The 18,276-nt window shown below is 36.1% G+C and overlaps 3 protein-coding genes across 7 annotated transcripts; 1 reads left to right on the top strand and 2 right to left on the bottom strand.

Annotated features, from left to right (window-relative positions):
* Positions 1-1,767: 1,767 nt before the first annotated feature.
* Positions 1,768-9,120, top strand: LOC140989905 (pentatricopeptide repeat-containing protein At1g26460, mitochondrial). Its single transcript, XM_073459431.1, has 7 exons — positions 1,768-2,479; positions 3,591-3,822; positions 3,924-4,406; positions 7,447-7,653; positions 8,311-8,448; positions 8,541-8,728; positions 8,823-9,120. Exons 1-6 carry the CDS (start codon positions 1,872-1,874, stop codon positions 8,724-8,726), a joined length of 1,854 nt encoding a protein of 617 aa, XP_073315532.1. The 5' UTR covers positions 1,768-1,871; the 3' UTR covers positions 8,727-8,728; positions 8,823-9,120.
* Positions 9,121-9,621: 501 nt separating this feature from the next.
* Positions 9,622-12,853, bottom strand: LOC140989356 (14-3-3-like protein GF14 iota). Its single transcript, XM_073458558.1, has 7 exons — positions 12,619-12,853; positions 11,385-11,691; positions 10,937-11,024; positions 10,727-10,836; positions 10,492-10,640; positions 9,859-9,917; positions 9,622-9,660 (listed from the first exon to the last, which is right to left on the bottom strand). The coding sequence occupies exons 1-7, from the start codon at positions 12,689-12,691 to the stop codon at positions 9,655-9,657; spliced, it is 792 nt and encodes a 263-aa protein (XP_073314659.1). The 5' UTR covers positions 12,692-12,853; the 3' UTR covers positions 9,622-9,654.
* A 406-nt stretch (positions 12,854-13,259) lies between these two features.
* Positions 13,260-18,129, bottom strand: LOC140989631 (probable methyltransferase PMT5). 5 transcript variants are annotated; one of them, XM_073458930.1, is made up of 10 exons: positions 17,627-18,129; positions 17,350-17,485; positions 16,877-17,117; positions 15,709-15,934; positions 15,383-15,537; positions 14,941-15,244; positions 14,267-14,399; positions 13,945-14,112; positions 13,827-13,853; positions 13,260-13,695 (listed from the first exon to the last, which is right to left on the bottom strand). In XM_073458930.1, exons 1-8 carry the CDS (start codon positions 18,127-18,129, stop codon positions 13,963-13,965), a joined length of 1,848 nt encoding a protein of 615 aa, XP_073315031.1. In that variant the 3' UTR covers positions 13,260-13,695; positions 13,827-13,853; positions 13,945-13,962. The 5 variants fall into 5 exon arrangements, 4 of the variants coding, with proteins under 4 accessions (XP_073315031.1, XP_073315032.1, XP_073315030.1 ...); XM_073458931.1 differs by having other exon boundaries at positions 13,260-13,619; XR_012177535.1 differs by lacking the exon at positions 13,827-13,853 and having other exon boundaries at positions 13,260-13,619; positions 13,910-14,112.
* Between the last annotated feature and the right edge of the window lie 147 nt (positions 18,130-18,276).

The following is an 18,276-nucleotide window of genomic DNA, read 5'->3' as shown; positions in this document are numbered from 1 at the left end:
TTATCATTAAAAATATTGAACCGGTTTCCGCACTTGTCAAGTGGTTCATATTTCTAATCATTTAAGAAAAACTTTCAACCGTCCAAAAACGGTTGAAAACAAATTTTAAAATTAAATATTTTAAAAGAGTTTATTTACGTCTCCTCTAAACTTTTTATCGATCCTAACAATTATCATGAATAGGAAATGACACCAATAATGTGTATGATTGAAATGAGAATGTTCATTTCATTCTCACCTCATTTTCTCTATCAAACATGTCCTAATACTATTGTTAAATAACACAACTGGTCAAATTTTCATCAAAAATCAAATCAACAAAACTGAGTTAAATTGATCATTTCAGTTAAGATCCAAAATAATTGAATTGTCTATTAATATTTAGAGATGTAATTTTAAAAATACAATATAAAAGTGTTTTTCTAAAAAAAAATGGAAATATCAATTATTTGGGTTGACTATTTTTTCTTTTAAAAAAAAAATCAAAAGTGATTTTTTTAAAAAATAAAATCGAACTGAATCTTCTAACGAAACTGTTGGGTTAAGCATGCAAATTGAGAGTAGTAATGAGATGAGTGACCTCATGGGAGCTGCTAACGTTGCAACACTTGATCTGGTTGGCTGTAAAATAGTGACGCCAAATCTTAACTGGAATATTGTCTCTACTAGGAACATGTCCGACAATAAAAATGATAATACTGATATTTAAAGATAAGACAACACCATCAAATAGACATGCACCTCTCCGGACTGCCGGACATGAGCCTAACAGTTAGACCCATTAATATCCAAGTATGTGCTCTTTGTTTTGCCACATGTATAAAGAAATAAATTTGTGTTTTGACTAACAATTATAACTTTAGCCTAGTGGTAAGTGCTTGATCATAACAATTGGTATCGGAGCAAGGTCACGAGTTCAAATATCACAGTGAGCATATTTCTATATTTCTTGAGGGGAATGTCGGGTTAAGCGTATATTAGTGAGAGTAATACTGAGATGAGTGACATATGGGAAAGTTCTCGTGCTTCAAGGTACTGACGTCACATTCTCATAAGCCTAAAAACCGACACATTAACACCCAAGTATGTGCACTATGCTCTACCGCATATATAAGGAAATATAGCTGAGTCTTGAATAACAACTATGACTTTTGATCTAGTGGTAAATGTTTAATCCAATGGAAACCGACTTAATAAGAACTAGTGCACCGACGCATGTAACATTTTTTATATTTCATTTGATTTATATTTAAATGAGGATCAAAATATAATTATAAGAAATATTGAGGGATTTCACTGTAATTTTGATATATAAATTTAAAAATAAATAAAAAAATGACTTAATAAGAATTGAACCTATAACCTAAACTCCAAGAAACAATGACTCTATCCGCTGAACTACATATAACTTACATTAAAATTTTAACATTTTATTAATATATATAATTATTAAAACAGACCATGACACCAAAATTATTTATTCTAAGTGTCTCAAAATTAATAAGATAGTATAGATAATATAGATTGTACTCAACCCTAATTTCGCAAATATTATTTTATTATTGTTGTTAGTTGTGTTAAAATCATTGTTTAATATATTTCTAATAATATTATGAACTATTGGCTATAAAATTAATAATAATAATAATATTTTTTTAAAAACAAATCTGTATATATTCATTAATAATTAAAAATAAAGAAACGATAATTAATTTTTAAATAATTTAAAATATTAAATCAAAATTAAAAATCCCCCAAATTCACCAAAGCCCTAGCAGCTCCACTTCACTTTAGATTCACAGTCCATGAAATAGATAGATATATATTCATACATATATATTATATATCTACGTTTTCGCATTTCGCCGGAAATGGCGCCAATGGCAGTCATCGCCAGATCATGGCCGCTGATTAGACGGCAAAACTTGAGATATATTTCTACCTCCATCCACCTCCACCAAGATGCTCAGCTGGCCGAGCCTCCGCCTTATACGCCACCGCAAACGCCTCTGCCGCCTAACCCGGCCTCTGGTAGTCCGCTTTACAATGAGAACTGGAGGAGCCCTCTGCCCTCCGTATCCGCTGCAGATGCGGCGGTTATTCCGATCAGTTTAGGGTTTCTTCACAACACCTCGACGTCGCGTATGCAATCTTTTTCACAATCGCTGGACGGGCAGAGTTTGATGAATCATTTCGCTGATTGGATGACCTCTCAGAGATGGGATGAAATGAAGCAGCTTTTTGAGTTTTGGATTAGGTCTTTGGATAAAAATGGTAAGCCCAACAAGCCGGATGTGAACCTTTATAATCATTATCTGCGGGCGAATTTGATGATCGGGGCATCTGCGAGAGAGCTGCTGGACCTTGTTGCGCAAATGGAAGATTACAGGATCGTACCCAATGCCGCGTCGTATAATCTTGTATTCAAGGCTATGAAACAGGCTGGTGAAGCGCTTGCGGCCGAGAAATTGATTGAGAGGTTTGATTTTTTTTTTTTCGCAATTTCTTTGGAAAAAGATGTTATCTTCCTAATTAAAAATTAACTGAAAAGATTTATGACTTCTCGAGCGGCAATTGATCTTATTGTAGTTTTACCTGTATCGGTCATTGCACTTCTTTTTTACCGTTGGTTCTTTATTTGATGCTTTCACGGAGGGAATAAGCAGTCTCGTGGATTCTTGACGGTTGATATCCTACTTCCGGTGTACCAGGATTTGAGAAGTCATGAATTATATCAGACCTGTTGCAGTTTTAGAGGTAGAGGATAAAGAAACTCTTAATGTTCGGTCAAAGCAATCACGATGGCTTTAGTTGCTAACAAGGAGTGTAAGAGCTGGAGGATAAACTTGGTCTCCCATTGTTTCTTTTTTTATGTCGAAGTGTTGAGCTGGAGCATGTATTAAGTAATAGGAAATATAAAATATGCGTAGAATGTCTCTCGTGTCTTCGTTGATTGATTAGTCTTAGAATACATGGTTCAACATGATTTATACCCTCAACATGCATCCGTTGTTGATGGTTTTTATGGTTTTATAACTTTCTGTTGCCCCATGCATCAAATAAGATGTCCGTTGTCCTGAGGGACAGAGGCATGGTGAAAATTGTTGTACTTGGTTAGGTGAAAACACAATGAAAATTGCTTCAGATGCCTTCAGTTCTCTCTGAATCTCTTTTGTTTCGTTTAGTTGGTGGACGTAATTCTATTATTCACTCTGTTTCCCCCCTCCCTATTCTGTATTTCCTCTTCAAGTCAATCTTGTTTGGTAACTATGAACTAAAAATGAAGATTCTGTTAGCTCCATCCACACTCCTTTATTTATTTATTATTTATTATTTATTATGTCTTATAAAAGTAATTGCGTGTCATTGTTTTTATTGGTTCTCCTTCCTGTTCTATTTTCTTGTTCAGCTCCTTTTATTGTTTCTATGAATGAAACTTCTGCATTGCGTTCTCGTGGGGTTTTGTTGCACACGATCTTCTTTCTTCTGTTGTTTTGTATGAAATTTTATTGCTCAGTGTTTTATTAATTGAAACCATTTTACTTGACACGGAAATAATATCATGGTGGGATTTATATAATTGACTCCAGGATGCTCCAAACAGGAATAGAATACAAAGAATCTCTACCTGATGATGAGTCTTACGACTTAGTCATTGGCATGCTCCTGTCAACTGACCAGATCGATTCTGCTGTGAAGTACATCGATCTGACCTTGAAATCTGGATACATGCTGTCATTGAATGCATTCACGGACTGTGTGCGAGGCTGTGCTAGAAATGCCAGACTGGACACCTTGTTATCAATTATAGAGAGATGCAAGGTGCATATCTTTTTGACTGGCCCGTGATTTGTTTTTTAATTTTTATGTGCAGTTTGTTCGAGTATACCGATGACTGACTCTGACTACATGGTTGTTATTAGGAAATGGATCAGAACAAGTCTTTGTGCCCTCCTTGGGTTGTCTGCAATTATATTGCTGATATAGCAATGCAATCAGATAACAGCGAATTAACTTATTATGCTCTTGAATTCATGGCTAAATGGATTGCTCGATGGGAGAAATCACGGCCTGCTGCGCATCTTTCTATAAATGAAGGATTAGTTGTCTCTGCTCTTGGAACTGCTAGTAGAACATACAATTCTAGACTCCTTGATGGCTCATGGGCTGTTCTGAAGCGCTCACTGCGCAACAAGCAGGTTCCTGGTCCTGAAGCTTATCTTGCAAAAATGTATGCCCATGCTAATTTGGGGAATTTACAGAAGGCTTTCAGTACTCTCCATGAATTTGAGAGTGCTTATGGAAATTCTAAAAGCGAAGATGGAGAAGACCTATTCTCCCCATTTCAATCTTTGAATCCTCTTGTAATAGCGTGTTCCAAGAAAGGTTTCGAGACTTTGGATTCAGTAAGTTCTTTTGACTAGAGTCTAGACGCATATTTTTGAGCCTTTATCAAGTAGGAATAGTTCATCTTCGCAATTTCCGTAAAATTGCTTCTTGATTGTTTGTCTAGACAGATGCCATAGGTTAGATTACTAACACTTGCATACTTGCATTTCACATACATTTGATGTAGTTAAACCCCTTTTATGGCATGTCATATATGGCACAACTAGTTCCTTGTAATTTCACTAAGAAAGTCAACGTCAGAAAGATCGAAGAAAAGCCATCACATTTTCAAATTCATTTTTTATAACTTGTGAACTGATAGAAAGTTAGCCCGTAGCATTATAATTTTGAGATGGTGATGGAGTGGTGTGAAACATAAAAATGACAGTTATTGAAAATTTGTGCCCTATTGTGTTATATTGTGACGGACGATGCAAATAAGTGGTGATTAAATTTGATGGGCATGTTTTCGACCATAAGAGTGTTTTTAGGTAATACAAGTTTATGAGCATCAACATGTTGTTTCCGATTCTTCACATGCATGCACATATTACAAAATACCTTGGATGTCGTTTGGATTATCTACATGCATAGGATGTTTGTAGGATTACCTTGAAGTGTCTAAACACTTTGGCTCCAACTATTACAGGATTAAACTTGTGATTATCTATGAACAATCATCTTGAGTCATCTCCAAGTGTTTATCTAAAATCCTCCTTAATCAAGTCCATGACCGGAATCTTTATTCCTTCTTTAGTTTGTCCTAGAGAAAACTAAAGAATTTTTCGTTGAGACACAAAAATAGATGGACGGCGGCGGTTTAAGGCGGCGGCGTGGGGGTGTTCAAAGGGACGACCAAAATCCTTTAAAGACAAAAGGGTGGGCGAAATCTATGAGAGAGTAGAAATCATCGATGTGAGAAGTGTAACTTTCTCGTTATTACGATGTAAAGACAAAATTTTCAAACCTTTGAGTCAAAGTCAACTTGGTCAAGGTCAACTAGTTAAAGTCAACTATCTACTGACTCCAAATATGACAACTTCCAATTTTGGAACATTTTCACAAAATGTAGGCAGTTGCACTCTCCTCACTCTTTTAGCAGTCGTACTAACTCTCAAAACTTCCAAATATGGAATCTGCTTATAAACTCTTTTATAAACTAAAACGTTTGATTTCCATCAAACTTTAAAAGGCCTGCACTTTGACTTGTTTACTGACTCTATGAGAGTCATAGGTGGCGAGATTGGGTGTAGTCACGACACATGTAGCAGTCAGTGTAATGTAGTCTGAGATTCGCCGCTTGCCTATGAGCATGTATATCTTACGCGATCTGATGAGATAATAGTGCATGAAATTTCTGGTTAGAGTATGAGATGCACATTAGGGTAAAGAGGTTCCCTAGTTGCACATTCGATGTCACTATGTATACTCAATGAATATAACATCGTTACTAAATTCTTATGCAACCCTTGATTAGCCAATGATTGTAGATTTGATCAGGATATGTGAGATGAAGAGATTGTACTGTTAGCTAAGCATAATCGATTGGTTCTTGTAGGCACTATCACTGATACCTAAGAAATCATAGGGTGATGAAATAGGCGTTCTCACCATGATTCGATAGGTGCAATCAGAAATGAGTTCTGACATTCTTATTATCAATGAATTGATGCACAAAATGATGCAAATTAGGGTTAGCCCGTATAAGGGACACATGTTCCACTTGTCATGAATCACAGTGAGTTGTGATTTGTGAACTCATGACTAGCTTTACGCTTGAACCAATGAGGGTTACACAAGTAATGATTTTTGTGTTTCCATTGAGATAGTCAAATTCAATTAGTTGAATTTGGTGATTGGAGTTTGATGGGGATAGAACGTTTTGGCTTATAAAAGAGTTTATAAACATATTTCATATTTGAAAGTTTTGAGAGTTAGTACGACTATTAACATAGTGAGGAGAGTGCAACTGCCTAAATTTTGATTTTTGTGAAAGTGTTCTAAAATTTGCAGTTATATTTTGAATCAATATTGGCTTTGACTAGTTTGACTTTCATTGGTTGATCTTGACTTGTTGACTTTCACTCAGTGGTTTGAAAATTTTGACATTACGTCATAATAACAAGAAAGTTACATTCGTCACATCGATCGGGATTGTGATGAAACCTTGATCATGAGTTTTATGGTTAATAGGTTTGAAGTATCTTAACTAATCTCTAACTAGTAGAAGTCCTAGTTGGACTATGCAACTAGTTAAGATCCTAGATGGATTAGTAAGCCCATGCTTAATATCTAAATCTAGAGTTTTGACTTAGACAAAAAAGTTGTTTGACATCAAACCCATAGAATCCTCGTTACTTTCTCGTAGATTTTCGACCGCTTTATTTTTAAGGGATTTCGGCCGCCGCTTTGAAGACCACCACGCCGTTGCCTTAAACTGCCGTTGTCGGTCTTTTTTTGTGTCTCAATACAAAATTCTTTAGTTCTCAAACTAAAGAAAGTATAGAGATTTTGGTCGTGGATTTGATTAAAGAGGAGATTTAAGTTGATTGTTCGTAGGGAATCACCTGAAGAGTTATTTCCGCTAATCCCGGAATATTTGTAGCCAAAATGTTTAGACACTTCAAAGTAATCCTACAATTACCCTATGCATGTTTATAATCCAAACGACATTCAAGGTATTTTGTATTACAAAATATTTATAAAAAACTTGAATTTCATCGCGTTCTTGGATACGAGAAAACGATACTCCAACAACGCTATGGTTTCATATTTTTCAAGCTTGCTACATATGCTTTAGATTTTTTTAAAATATTGAATAAGCAAACCAACTAGGTGATCATGTGAATCATTTCTTGTTCTAGCTAATTGCCCAGGCCTGAAAATTTTCTGCATTGTTTTCGGAGTTGAGGACCAAACTCAAACTTGACATGGAATCCGTTGCTATGTATTTTCTTGTACCTCTATTGGATTTGCATGATTTCTCATGGTTAGAGTGTAATGTGCCCTTAAAATACCCACGCCCTTTTTGACTCTGTTTTTGAACTGCTCGCTCAGGTTTATTATCAGTTGGAGAATTTAAGTCGAGGCCATCCACCATACAAGTCTATTGCCGCCCTCAATTGTATTGTTCTTGGATGTGCAAATATATGGGATATTGATCGTGCTTATCAGACCTTTAACGCAATCGATGCGAATTTTGGATTGACGCCAAATATCCATTCATACAATGCCCTGATATGTGCCTTCGGAAAACTCAGCAAGGTAACTAGATGCGCATCTCTTGCTTCCCATTGTTCACAACTGCATAATACTCAGTTTGGCCTATCATACATTTGACATTAAGAGATCCACATAAAGTAGATAATTGAAGTATTTTCCAGTCTTCCATTTTTAACTGTTAACTCCTTGTTATTGTTATTATTTTATAGATTTTACATCCTACAAGATTTGTTCTCTCAAAACTACTTGTGTAACCTGTGGATCAAACCAGATACATTTTGATTCTCGGAGAGATGATGCATGTAACATATATTATCTTAGCTTTTCATCGATCTCAACTGTAATTGTACACGGCCATGTTCACTTTCATGGACAGTTCCTTTACTCTGGTATCTAAGTCTCGTGTTAGCCATTTTTTTACATGTTTGTTCCCTAAATCTCTCACAGAGACTTTCAAGCTAAATCACGTTGGCTTGATATCAGTTGTAGTTTGTGTGAAATCCATATTTAAATCAGGATTGTAAAGGAGTCGAGCAAAATACTAAATTCGTGTCCCAGTTGAAAAAAGTGTAAGCAAGTAAAGTCGGTCAATATGTACTCAGATTGTGGTACACAAGTGTATTAAATGCTTCCTTTGATCCAGCCCTAAATACTGTTACACGCTTCTATTGAATCAATACTAACTTTTTGATAATACAGAGGGATGAAGCTGTAAAAGTATTTGAGCACTTTGTTGGATTAGGCATGGAACCAAATATGAAGACATATACTCTACTTATTGATGCTCATCTTATTATGCGGGATGCTAAAGCTGCTCTCACCGTAATCGATGATATGGTAATTTTCACTTGTAATTGATACACATCGTTTAGCTTTTGCCAATTTTCTATTGAACCGAGCCCTGAACTGGAATTTAACCCTTCAAGCAGATACAAGCCGGATTTGAACCCTCGAAGGGAATACTAAAAAAGGTGCGTAGGCGATGCATTAGAGAGATGGACTACGAATCTGATGACAAGGTGGAATCAATAAGTAGGCAGTTTAAAATTCGAATGGGCACAGAGGTTCGCAGGGACCTTCTGTTTAATCTCAAGTACAGTACAGATTACACATGAAAGTAAGTTTTCCGGATATGGTTTTGCTCACATCTTAATAAAAGATAGCCTTGTGATGCCTGCTTTTATATGTTTTTCGCGTTACTATGTTCACAGGTCTCTGTACACTATGCGGAAGATGCAGGCTCTCGAATTTTTTTCATTCATCAGCAATTCGGAAGATGTAGGCTCTGGAGTTTTTTTTACATTTGTCAGCAATTCGTGTTGTTCGTTGTTAGGCCTTCACCTTTTGTAAATTACGGAACCTCTGACCGACTAGTATTTTTTGGCCTTAGCAGGATGAATGTTACCAGGCAGCTTCTGTTTCTTGGCTTATATGTACGGAACTTTATCATTTTGTTTGAGGAATAATATGCTTTAGAGGATTCGTAATGGAAGTTAGATATTAGACGTTCTTCGCATTTACGTGCGCTTGGATTAATTTTTGTCATCATAAATGATGTATACTACCTCAATCAAAAATAGGTCCGAAGTCGAACCATGGCTTCTACTGTCCCAAATTAAATGGTTCCATCCCATTTTTCAAACATAAAAAGAATGGATGTTTTTACTCCAATTTTTGTTCTTTCTTAACCAAAAATGTCAACTTTAAAATATTCTTTATTTTCGATTAAGTTGACCGGCTGTTATCATATGAGGTTGTTAATTCTTATACCAAAGATAAAGTGTCATCTTCTTAATTGAACATTAACTCGAAAATATGCATAAACCATAAAAAAATATGATACGCCTGTCCTTATGTATAAATCATATCGTCACTTTAAATATTCAGTTTTCAGAAGCCAAAACAAAAGGTTTTTGCAGTAGCAACTTGTGGTAGTCTTAACAAAAGGGATTGTTGGCATTTCAAAAGTGCCCGCCTCGTGCTCAGATAAACCAAAAACACGTTCTTGATATATATATTAATTCATTCGGTGTAGTCAAGTCCTTAATTCTGCAAAATAGACACAATAACAATATCTTAGTGATGAAAAAACAGTTCAAATATGTCATCTCATACGTGTATCAATATAATTTTGAAAATGATGAAACACTTCTCATTAAAAAAAAATGGATCGGAACATAATTACGCGAGATTTGAAGGGAAAAAGGATTGGCAAGTTTGGATGGCATTTAGTTTGATGTATCTTACCTCAGGCAGTTGTGCTGCTGGCTTGGATTCCTCACCTTTGTTGTTCTCCTCACCTGAACCTGCCAGGGTAAAGAGCGATAGATAGCCTTAGCTAATCAGTTCTAGGAAGACTTTGGCTTATTTTAATTTCAAGATTTTGAGATTGATTTTGAAAGTTAAAAGAAAAAAACTAAGAGTCAGATATGCGAGCTGATAAATGAATTGACATGTTTATTTCTTTCCAAATGAGTTTAATTTGTATCCATGTATACAAATTAAAAATTATATTAAAAATGATACCTTTTAAAACCTTTTGAAATGAGGTAAAATAAAGCGCAATCATCTTTTTTTATTTTTATTTTTTTTTAAAAAAAAAGCAAAATCAAACATCATTAAAACACCTTCAACTGAAGTTATTGAAGCTGAAGTATTACCAGATTCTAAACGGGGTCATTATTATTGTCGTTATGTTTAATATAATTTGTTAAAGGTTCCCCGGGATTGGAAACTAAAAAACATTTTGAGAATTTAAGATGATGTAACGACAGTTGCACTTGATTTTAGAAAAAGGACCAGGCGAGAAATCTTCTAAACTTTTGAATGAAAATTCCTGAACTGAAGATATGAAATAACTAACGATACACCACCACTTACCTCCATCTTCAGGCAAATCTGAGGTCCAAAGAGTGAGATTATCTCTCAACAGCTGCATAATTAAGGTGCTGTCTTTGTAAGACTCTTCACTCAATGTATCCAACTCAGCAATTGCCTCATCAAATGCTTGTTTAGCCAAATGGCATGCCCTGACATTTTAGTTAAAACAATCTGATCCCGAGAACGCTTCAAAGAGTCGAGCTCAAGTGAACATGAAAGACTACTATGAAATTACCTCTCAGGAGAATTCATGATCTCGTAGTAGAACACCGAGAAATTCAAAGCTAGACCAAGACGAATAGGGTGGGTGGATGGAAGATCTGTATTTGCCGTGGCTGAAGCGGCCTACAGATCATTGGAAAGAAGATATAGCTAAGGAACACAGTTAAGCCATATTGACTTGATTGGTTGAATATTTCTCTATATTGGTTTTTCATGCACACACCTCATAGCCCTTGAGTGATTGTTCAGCTGCCTCTTTCCTTTCCTGATCGGTCTTGAATTCAGCAAGGTAGCGGAAATAATCGCCTGTCCTGAATTAGAATATGCCAGAAATGAGTCAGTCGCGGCTGATTAACTGATGTTCCAGAAGGCAGCAAATCCAACATAGTGAATAATTCATGAAAATACATATTAGCTTTGTTGAACTCTAATCAGGAGTAAGTAACTTAACACACAGACCCAAAAGTATGGCTTTGACCTGGCTAAATTAGGAAAGAACAGTGAAGCAATTTTTTTCCCTACAAACTCACGAGCTAGAGAAAATGAACTGCTAAAGATATGGTTTTCCCGGCTCCTAGAGAATAGATTTTCTTAGCAAGAAGAAGATAAAAAGTTATTCCAAGAATACCGAAAGAATACGTTCATTTAAACAATAGAACCATTTGACTTACATCTTGTAAAAGAATACAGTAGCTTCTGCTGAACCAGAAGAGGGAATGAGATGCTTGTCGATGACTGAAAGAATATCATAGCAGATTTTGGATAGCTCATCCTCCACCTTCTGGCGGTAATCTTTAATCAGTTTCACATTGTTTTCATTTCCTTTGGCCTCTTCCTTCTGCTCAATCGATGACATGATACGCCATGAAGCTCTGCGTGCACCGATTACATTCTTATATCCAACAGAAAGTAGGTTCCTCTCATCGACTGATAACTCAACATCAAGTTTTGCAACCTTTTTCATACTTTCAACCATTTCTGAGAAGAAAAAAAATATGTAGCAGTAGCATTCAGCATGACCAGCAAAGTGGATGAATTTGTTTGACCATTACCAATTAGCATAGCTCAATTAAGTAAATGACAAGGCTCAACTTTGCGAAACTAACATAGAAACATAGTTACAACTTTTCATCTCCTGTATACTTAGTTCAGTTGTAAGAGGCAAAAAAGTGGGGAGGGGAGAAAGGCCTGCTTAAGATGCCAAAGCAAAAGATGTCAAAGAAATTCAATATCCTAGCAATTTTCAAATGAACAAATAACCAAATTCTAAAAAGAAACAGTGTAAACCTTTTGGGAGATTTAATTTCTAGCAAACTAAAAACATCAAGAACACATAATTCTTGTGTCAACCCTTAATTTAAATATTAGACAAACAACACCATGCTCCTTGAATGAATATGATAACTCAAAGATAGGCATGGGCCTAAAGGCTCAAAGATGAAATTTATACACGTTTGTTTTGGAAGTTCTAGTTTTTGCACCTTCGAAAAACATTAAATTTCATCCTCGTCCTTTAGTATACAAAAAATTTAGTCTATATTACCTCAAGCACATCTTCATGGAGTTTTACAGCAAAAAATGACCAACATCACCAATTTTCTCATGTGCCCGCGACTGTCCACCAATATATTCCGACCAGCAAACACACATCTCTCGTGCTTGCAACAATTGCATGCATACACACATCAAATCTAAAAAAAAATGCCGTGAATTTTTACAGACACGCGGATCCATCAGAAAATCACATCCTCTCCACACACACACGTGCAGAAACAACGATCTACACGAGGCAATTCAATCCCACATCCTCAGAGAACTCAAAAAACACACACGGAAATGGAAATCATACGTCACAAAACAACGTAAATACACATAGCAATGTACATTATACAGAAACATTTATACCATCATAACGCTCTGCCTGCTCCGCGAGCTTAGCTATGTACACCAGAGCCTCTCGCCCATTTTCCGTCGACATTTTCCCCGACAAATAAAATCAAAGATTTAGAGAAAAGTGAGAGCTTCGTTTGTTCTTTTATACAAGTTATATATAATATATTGTATTTCTGTGGAGAATAACGAAAAACGGGGGGGAAATGGAAGGTGAAGAGCTGTAGACGGTTGGATTGGGGCGCTTGCGTAATTTCAGGAAAGATAGGGAGTGAAACGTGGAATTATGGAAACTGGCAGAGGACACACATGCTTGTGTGTGTGTTTATATATTGAAAATTCGTGTATTTGTTTTTTTGTACATCATTTATGCTTAGTTTTTTAAAAGAAAATTAATATTTTAAGAAATGATATGTTATTTGGGATACATGAGTTTTATCCGTTAGAAATGTCAACTCGATCTATATTTATAATAAAAAAATAATAATTTTGATATAAAAAATAATATGTTTTTATTATTTTGGTTGAGCTGGAGATACATATCATAAAATTAAATCCGCGAGACACAGTGCAACCGTTGGTAGAGCACTCAGTGTACTTGTAAAAATGATAATACCTATGCGATGAAACACTATTTACAGAAGAGAATCATCGGAGCAACAAAACTCGGGATCAGAGTTCATACACTTGTGAGTAGTTGTCATATATTCAGTTCTTACATTTTGTGGCTTTTGTAGCAATTACAGCAGATTGGTTCAGTTGTTTAACAGCAAACACGATTCGATCACGTAAATAATCAAATAGAACTTTAAAAAAACAAAAGAGGACTTAGAAATGGATCGATGAATTGCTGTGAACTAATTGGAGAAATCCTCTTTTCTTCGAACTGGATATCCTCTGCACCAAACCTCTAATCTACAACGTTCAAAATTTTAGATACCATCTTCGCAAGGACATTTAGCTCTTGGAAAACCATCATAGCTGTGTGGAAACCTTAAGCAGCAGGCATGTTTGTCCTGATTGATGTATTTATAGAATGTCACTTGGGTGATAGCATTGCATCAAAACTTATACACAGAACCGGTGGTGGACCTGAGTTTTTTTCCCCCCAGGAGGAGTGGGCAGATAGTATATAGACAAGGGAAAAATTTAATGCTTTTAGAAAACCTAGGGATGAAATTAGAATTTTTTTTTTTCATTTTGAGAAAAACAACTAGCCATACTTGCCCAATAAGCCCCGCCAGGCCACCACAGCTTTTTTTGAATTATTCAATCTATTCCATAATCAAAGACATGTAAGAACTACCAGATTTAGGAGGATTGGATTGTCTCAGGGATGGTGAGAGCTTTCATAAGAGATCATTTTCTCACAAATGGTTTTTGGCATACTAGCAGCCGCTGGTCACTTCCATTCTGAACATCAATAACCCGAGCTTCCCAGCGGAGCTGTGTAACAATGGTACGTGCACTCTCAATAGGACCAACCTTATCAGATATGATAACCCATCCCTGCATACAGTTATGCTTGTCATTTGAGAATGCTAGTATCAAGAGCAGATACAAAAATATGCTCAAAAGATCTGTACTTTCAACAGGATAAGATGAAAATCATCAAATGATCAAGAACTTTAGAGCATCTGAACTATCGGTCATTGACTATTACCTCAGGCCGGAGAATGCGATCCATCTCAAAAATTAAATCAACCATACTGCACTGTTCAGTAGCAAGGTGTGAAAGTAGTCCCCTGGCGTGAAGCAAGTCATATGTCCGAGGGTAGGTAGGGAAAGGTTCACACCTGCATTGTAAGAACTGTTTTCTCAACACTCCATGGAAAGGTTTAGAAAATTGAAGAGATAGTGCAACAAGATAAATCACATAGAAAAGTAACTGAGTAGAGAAAATATTTAATTCCTTTTAGTCATGGTTTGCATATTGGTTATAGAGGATACATTTCTTGATCGTGAAATTGGAATTAAGAGAGTGTTATCCAAATCAGACTATGTCTCGAACTATTTCAAAGAAGCTTGATGTGCTACTATGAAATTACTTCTCGACCTCCAAACGAACCTTAATGACTGATGGCTAATGTTTCTTATATCCCAATTTCTCAACCACACTTGGGGAGGGAGTTCAACAATAAGCCATCCCAAGTAAAATACTAGTAAAACACTGCTGTACGAATATAACTTGTATAATCCTATTCTTAAAAATATGATGTCAAAAGAAACTTAAGCCTGAAAGGGATTTCCAGATTAAGCAGCAGCTTATCAGTTAACTTTCACTTAAGAAACACAGCGGTGAACTAGTGTAGGGCACCTCTAGAACAAACTTCTTACCAGTTATGCAAGACACCTGCAAAACCTTGGTCAAAAATGATAGGAAGCGTATTAGGTTCACCTACGGGCACAACATTCATTACCCACACAGACTTTCTAGCCTCCAACAGAGCAGCATTAAAGCCTCCATAATGTGTATGCATGTCCATCACATTCCGAACCATATTATAAGGAGGCATTGGGTCTTCATCACCTGGTCTCTTTGGGTGGTCAGAGAAAATCAAGGGAGAAAGCAATGACCAATAATTTCTTAATGATGATCTCCAGAACTCAAAGTCTTCAAAGAAATCTTCAGAATTAATTCCTGTCAAAATTGAATGATATGACAAATTGACTTTGTTTGCAAACTAAAAAGAGCAGGGTTTAGAATGTTGGCAGTGCACAAAAGAAATACCAATATAGCAGCTCAAGACCTGAATGTCATCGAACTAGCATTACTTACCATAGACATCCAGCTGATCAGAGGTTAATGAACCAGATGGTCTCTTCTGAATTGGGATCCAATGCTTGGTTGTCGTCCCACTTATACACCGCGCAAGTGGTCTATAATATGACTGGACATCCTCTGCATTACAAAGCGGGGTGCTGCCCTGCTTCCTAAAATTGAACCGCAAGGAATCATGAATAAATGAAAGATGCATGATGGAGAAAGTGGGGAGGTAGAGAGGATACAAAGTAAGCTGAAAAAATAAAAATGACCAGTGGTGGGGAAGTGAACGAAATAAAGGAAACATCAGGCATAAGATAAGAGTAACAAACTAGCCTCACCTAGAAATATAGCATTGAGTATCTGCAGTTTTCTGCCAGATGAAAGTCTCCTCTTTCTCTGCCAAAAGATTCCAACATAGTTTTTGAGCGAATTCTTCAAAAGGAGTTGCGATGCTGCCTTTCTTTGTGCCTACAGAACTTCCTTGATGTCTGCTTGTGGGTGATGTTAAAACAAAGTATCCTCCAGGCCTGAGTACTCTGTCAACTTCGATTAGAAAGATTCCATCTGATAGACAAACTCATAATAAGTTCAAGAAATCATTAAAAAAAATAAATTAAATCCATCACATTATGTCAAAAAACTTCGGCAACACCCACCCAATTATCCTCTTTCACAGTGCCTAGAAAGCATAAAATAACTAATTACTAACTTGCCTTGTAGTTTATTATAAGCATAAAAAACAAATGCAGCAGATGAAATAAATTAAATGGGTATCTTTATGTCAATTAGGTGTTAAAATGCATGTACAGACAAAGTCATTATTTTTCTCTGATGATACACCTCTCTGCTGCTTATTCCAGACATAGGCAAAATCTTGATTATAAAGTTCAATTTCTGTTCATCAGCGTGAAGTGTTTGAGTAATTAAGCCTTCATGAATTCATTTTGTTCTTTCATTCCAGGTAAAGCCCCCTTGAAGTATCAACTAATGTATAAGAAACACTATTATACAACTTTTTTTTTACAAATAGAAAGAAAGTCCTTGGATATTAAATGGATTACCTATCTTTTCTATTTAACATAGTTTTTTTTAGTACGAACTTAGATCTAATGCATTTCCAAATTGTCACATATTCAAGAAGCATAAAAAATTTACACAACAAAATATTTTACTTTCATTAACATGGAGAGACCTCCAAACCATACATATTTCACACAAAATTTCTGTGTTGTAGTAGGCCGACATCAAATCAAATAATGGTAGCTGCAACAGGAAATCAGAATGATGATAGCCTGACATATGTGTTGAACCCAAATATCAATTTTATTTTCCTACAATGTAAAAAGTTACGATAAAGTCCATTGTCCACAGTTGCTTAGTTTAAGGACTCATTCTTAGAGAAATAAGAAAATTCTCTATGAACCCAAGGGGGACAAAAGCATTGCCTTAAAATTGCTTGACATGAAGAGGAAAGACCATCACCCGAATGCCAAACAAAGAAAATACCTTTGTCATCCCAGAAAATGCCACACTGAGTGCAGTGAACCATGTCATATGATAGCGATGGAAATGGTAGCTGTCTTGAAATGAAGCTTCCAATGATAGCTGGTAGACCTCTCTCAAGTGCTAGCTGAACTTGGCTACCGGTTGACTCATAAGCTGCTATACAAACGGCCATCAACTTGAGCGTGAGCAAGTGAGCGTCAAAGCTACCAAATCCACAGCCAATGTCTAATACATTGCGCACCTGTAATTTAGCAGAGGCAAATTCATCAACTACCAAATTAGGCAGATAGAAATTTATCTGCCTACGACGAAAGATAAAATGCATAACAATTTCACAAAATTAAAAAAAAACAAAATTTAAACTTTTCGGGATTTTCCTAACCAACACAACTTGCGTTTGCAAAAGAAAACCTGGTGCAGTCGGCAAAACTGTGAATAAAGAACACATGATAGGCTTGGTAGAGATAACTTACACCAGCTTCACGGAATTCAGCATCACTTCCCAATCCTATCATCTCAGCAATCTGGTGAGAATAACCCTTGACACCATCAACAATCTTACCATCATCCGAGTGAAAGGAAATTTGATTCTCTTCCAGCAACATTAACCTGCAAAAATTCAAAGGTACAACAATAATGGAACATATGACAAATATAACATTTAAATTACAGAAGTTGCATATGGCCATTAATCCAATGGAACTGGAAAGGTTGAATCCAAAAATTTCCAACTAAGTTAAGAATAACTACCTTTTTGTCATGCTTCCAGATGAAAGGAATTGGTCTTTGCTTAGTTTAACATTCCCAGTCCATACAACATCCCTACTACTGGGCCAATTCAAAGGAATTTTATAATCTTTAGGGGGTCGGATCAAGCAACGTTGATGGTCGTGTAATACTTCACAGTGACGATCAAACTCCTCCCCATCTTTAAAACCAGCTAGCAAACTAGCAGACACATTGTAGCATGGCACATGATTCTCTCTTTCCTTCCCACAAAGATCAAAATCCTTTACATTAACAGACCCTAGATTTTTTAAATCGAAATAATCACTCAGTGCTCTCTCTTTCAATCTTCTATAGTTCAAATAAATTTCAGGTCTTGCAGAAGCAGTCACAGCATCAAATGTAGTGGAAGAAGATCCAAAAAGTGCAATCAAAACAAAGACACTAAGTAGACACAAAATCAACCAGTTGAGCGGTTGTCTAGAGCCGAAAATCAAAGATAGTTTATTGTACCAAGAGCTTCTCATGTCCAAACTCTGCAATAATCTTCAAACACATGCAAAATTCCCCCTCAGTACCCCAACGTCAATGTCAAAGAATTCCAAAAGGGTGGGTATCATCAGACACAATCTTTCATGCATAAAGTGATCAAGACTCCAAACTTTCTCAGCCAG

This window comes from Primulina huaijiensis, chromosome 12 (genome assembly GCF_012295235.1).
Source record: "Primulina huaijiensis isolate GDHJ02 chromosome 12, ASM1229523v2, whole genome shotgun sequence".
In the NCBI taxonomy this organism is placed as follows: domain Eukaryota; kingdom Viridiplantae; phylum Streptophyta; class Magnoliopsida; order Lamiales; family Gesneriaceae; genus Primulina; species Primulina huaijiensis.
This window is presented reverse-complemented; position numbering and strand designations above follow the sequence as displayed.

Coding starts and splice junctions, on each gene's coding strand:
- LOC140989905 (XM_073459431.1), top strand. CDS start 1,872: ATGGCGCCAATGGCAGTCATCGCCAGATCATGGCCGCTGATTAGACGG. Junction 2,480..3,590: donor GCCGAGAAATTGATTGAGAG/GTTTGATTTTTT, acceptor AATTGACTCCAG/GATGCTCCAAACAGGAATAG. Junction 8,449..8,540: donor TCACCGTAATCGATGATATG/GTAATTTTCACT, acceptor CCCTTCAAGCAG/ATACAAGCCGGATTTGAACC.
- LOC140989356 (XM_073458558.1), bottom strand. CDS start 12,691: ATGTCGACGGAAAATGGGCGAGAGGCTCTGGTGTACATAGCTAAGCTC. Junction 10,837..10,936: donor AATCACTCAAGGGCTATGAG/GTGTGTGCATGA, acceptor AATGATCTGTAG/GCCGCTTCAGCCACGGCAAA. Junction 10,641..10,726: donor ATCATGAATTCTCCTGAGAG/GTAATTTCATAG, acceptor CTAAAATGTCAG/GGCATGCCATTTGGCTAAAC.
- LOC140989631 (XM_073458928.1), bottom strand. CDS start 18,129: ATGAGAAGCTCTTGGTACAATAAACTATCTTTGATTTTCGGCTCTAGA. Junction 17,486..17,626: donor TCTGGAAGCATGACAAAAAG/GTAGTTATTCTT, acceptor GAATTTTTGCAG/GTTAATGTTGCTGGAAGAGA. Junction 15,538..15,708: donor ACTCAATGCTATATTTCTAG/GTGAGGCTAGTT, acceptor GTTCAATTTTAG/GAAGCAGGGCAGCACCCCGC.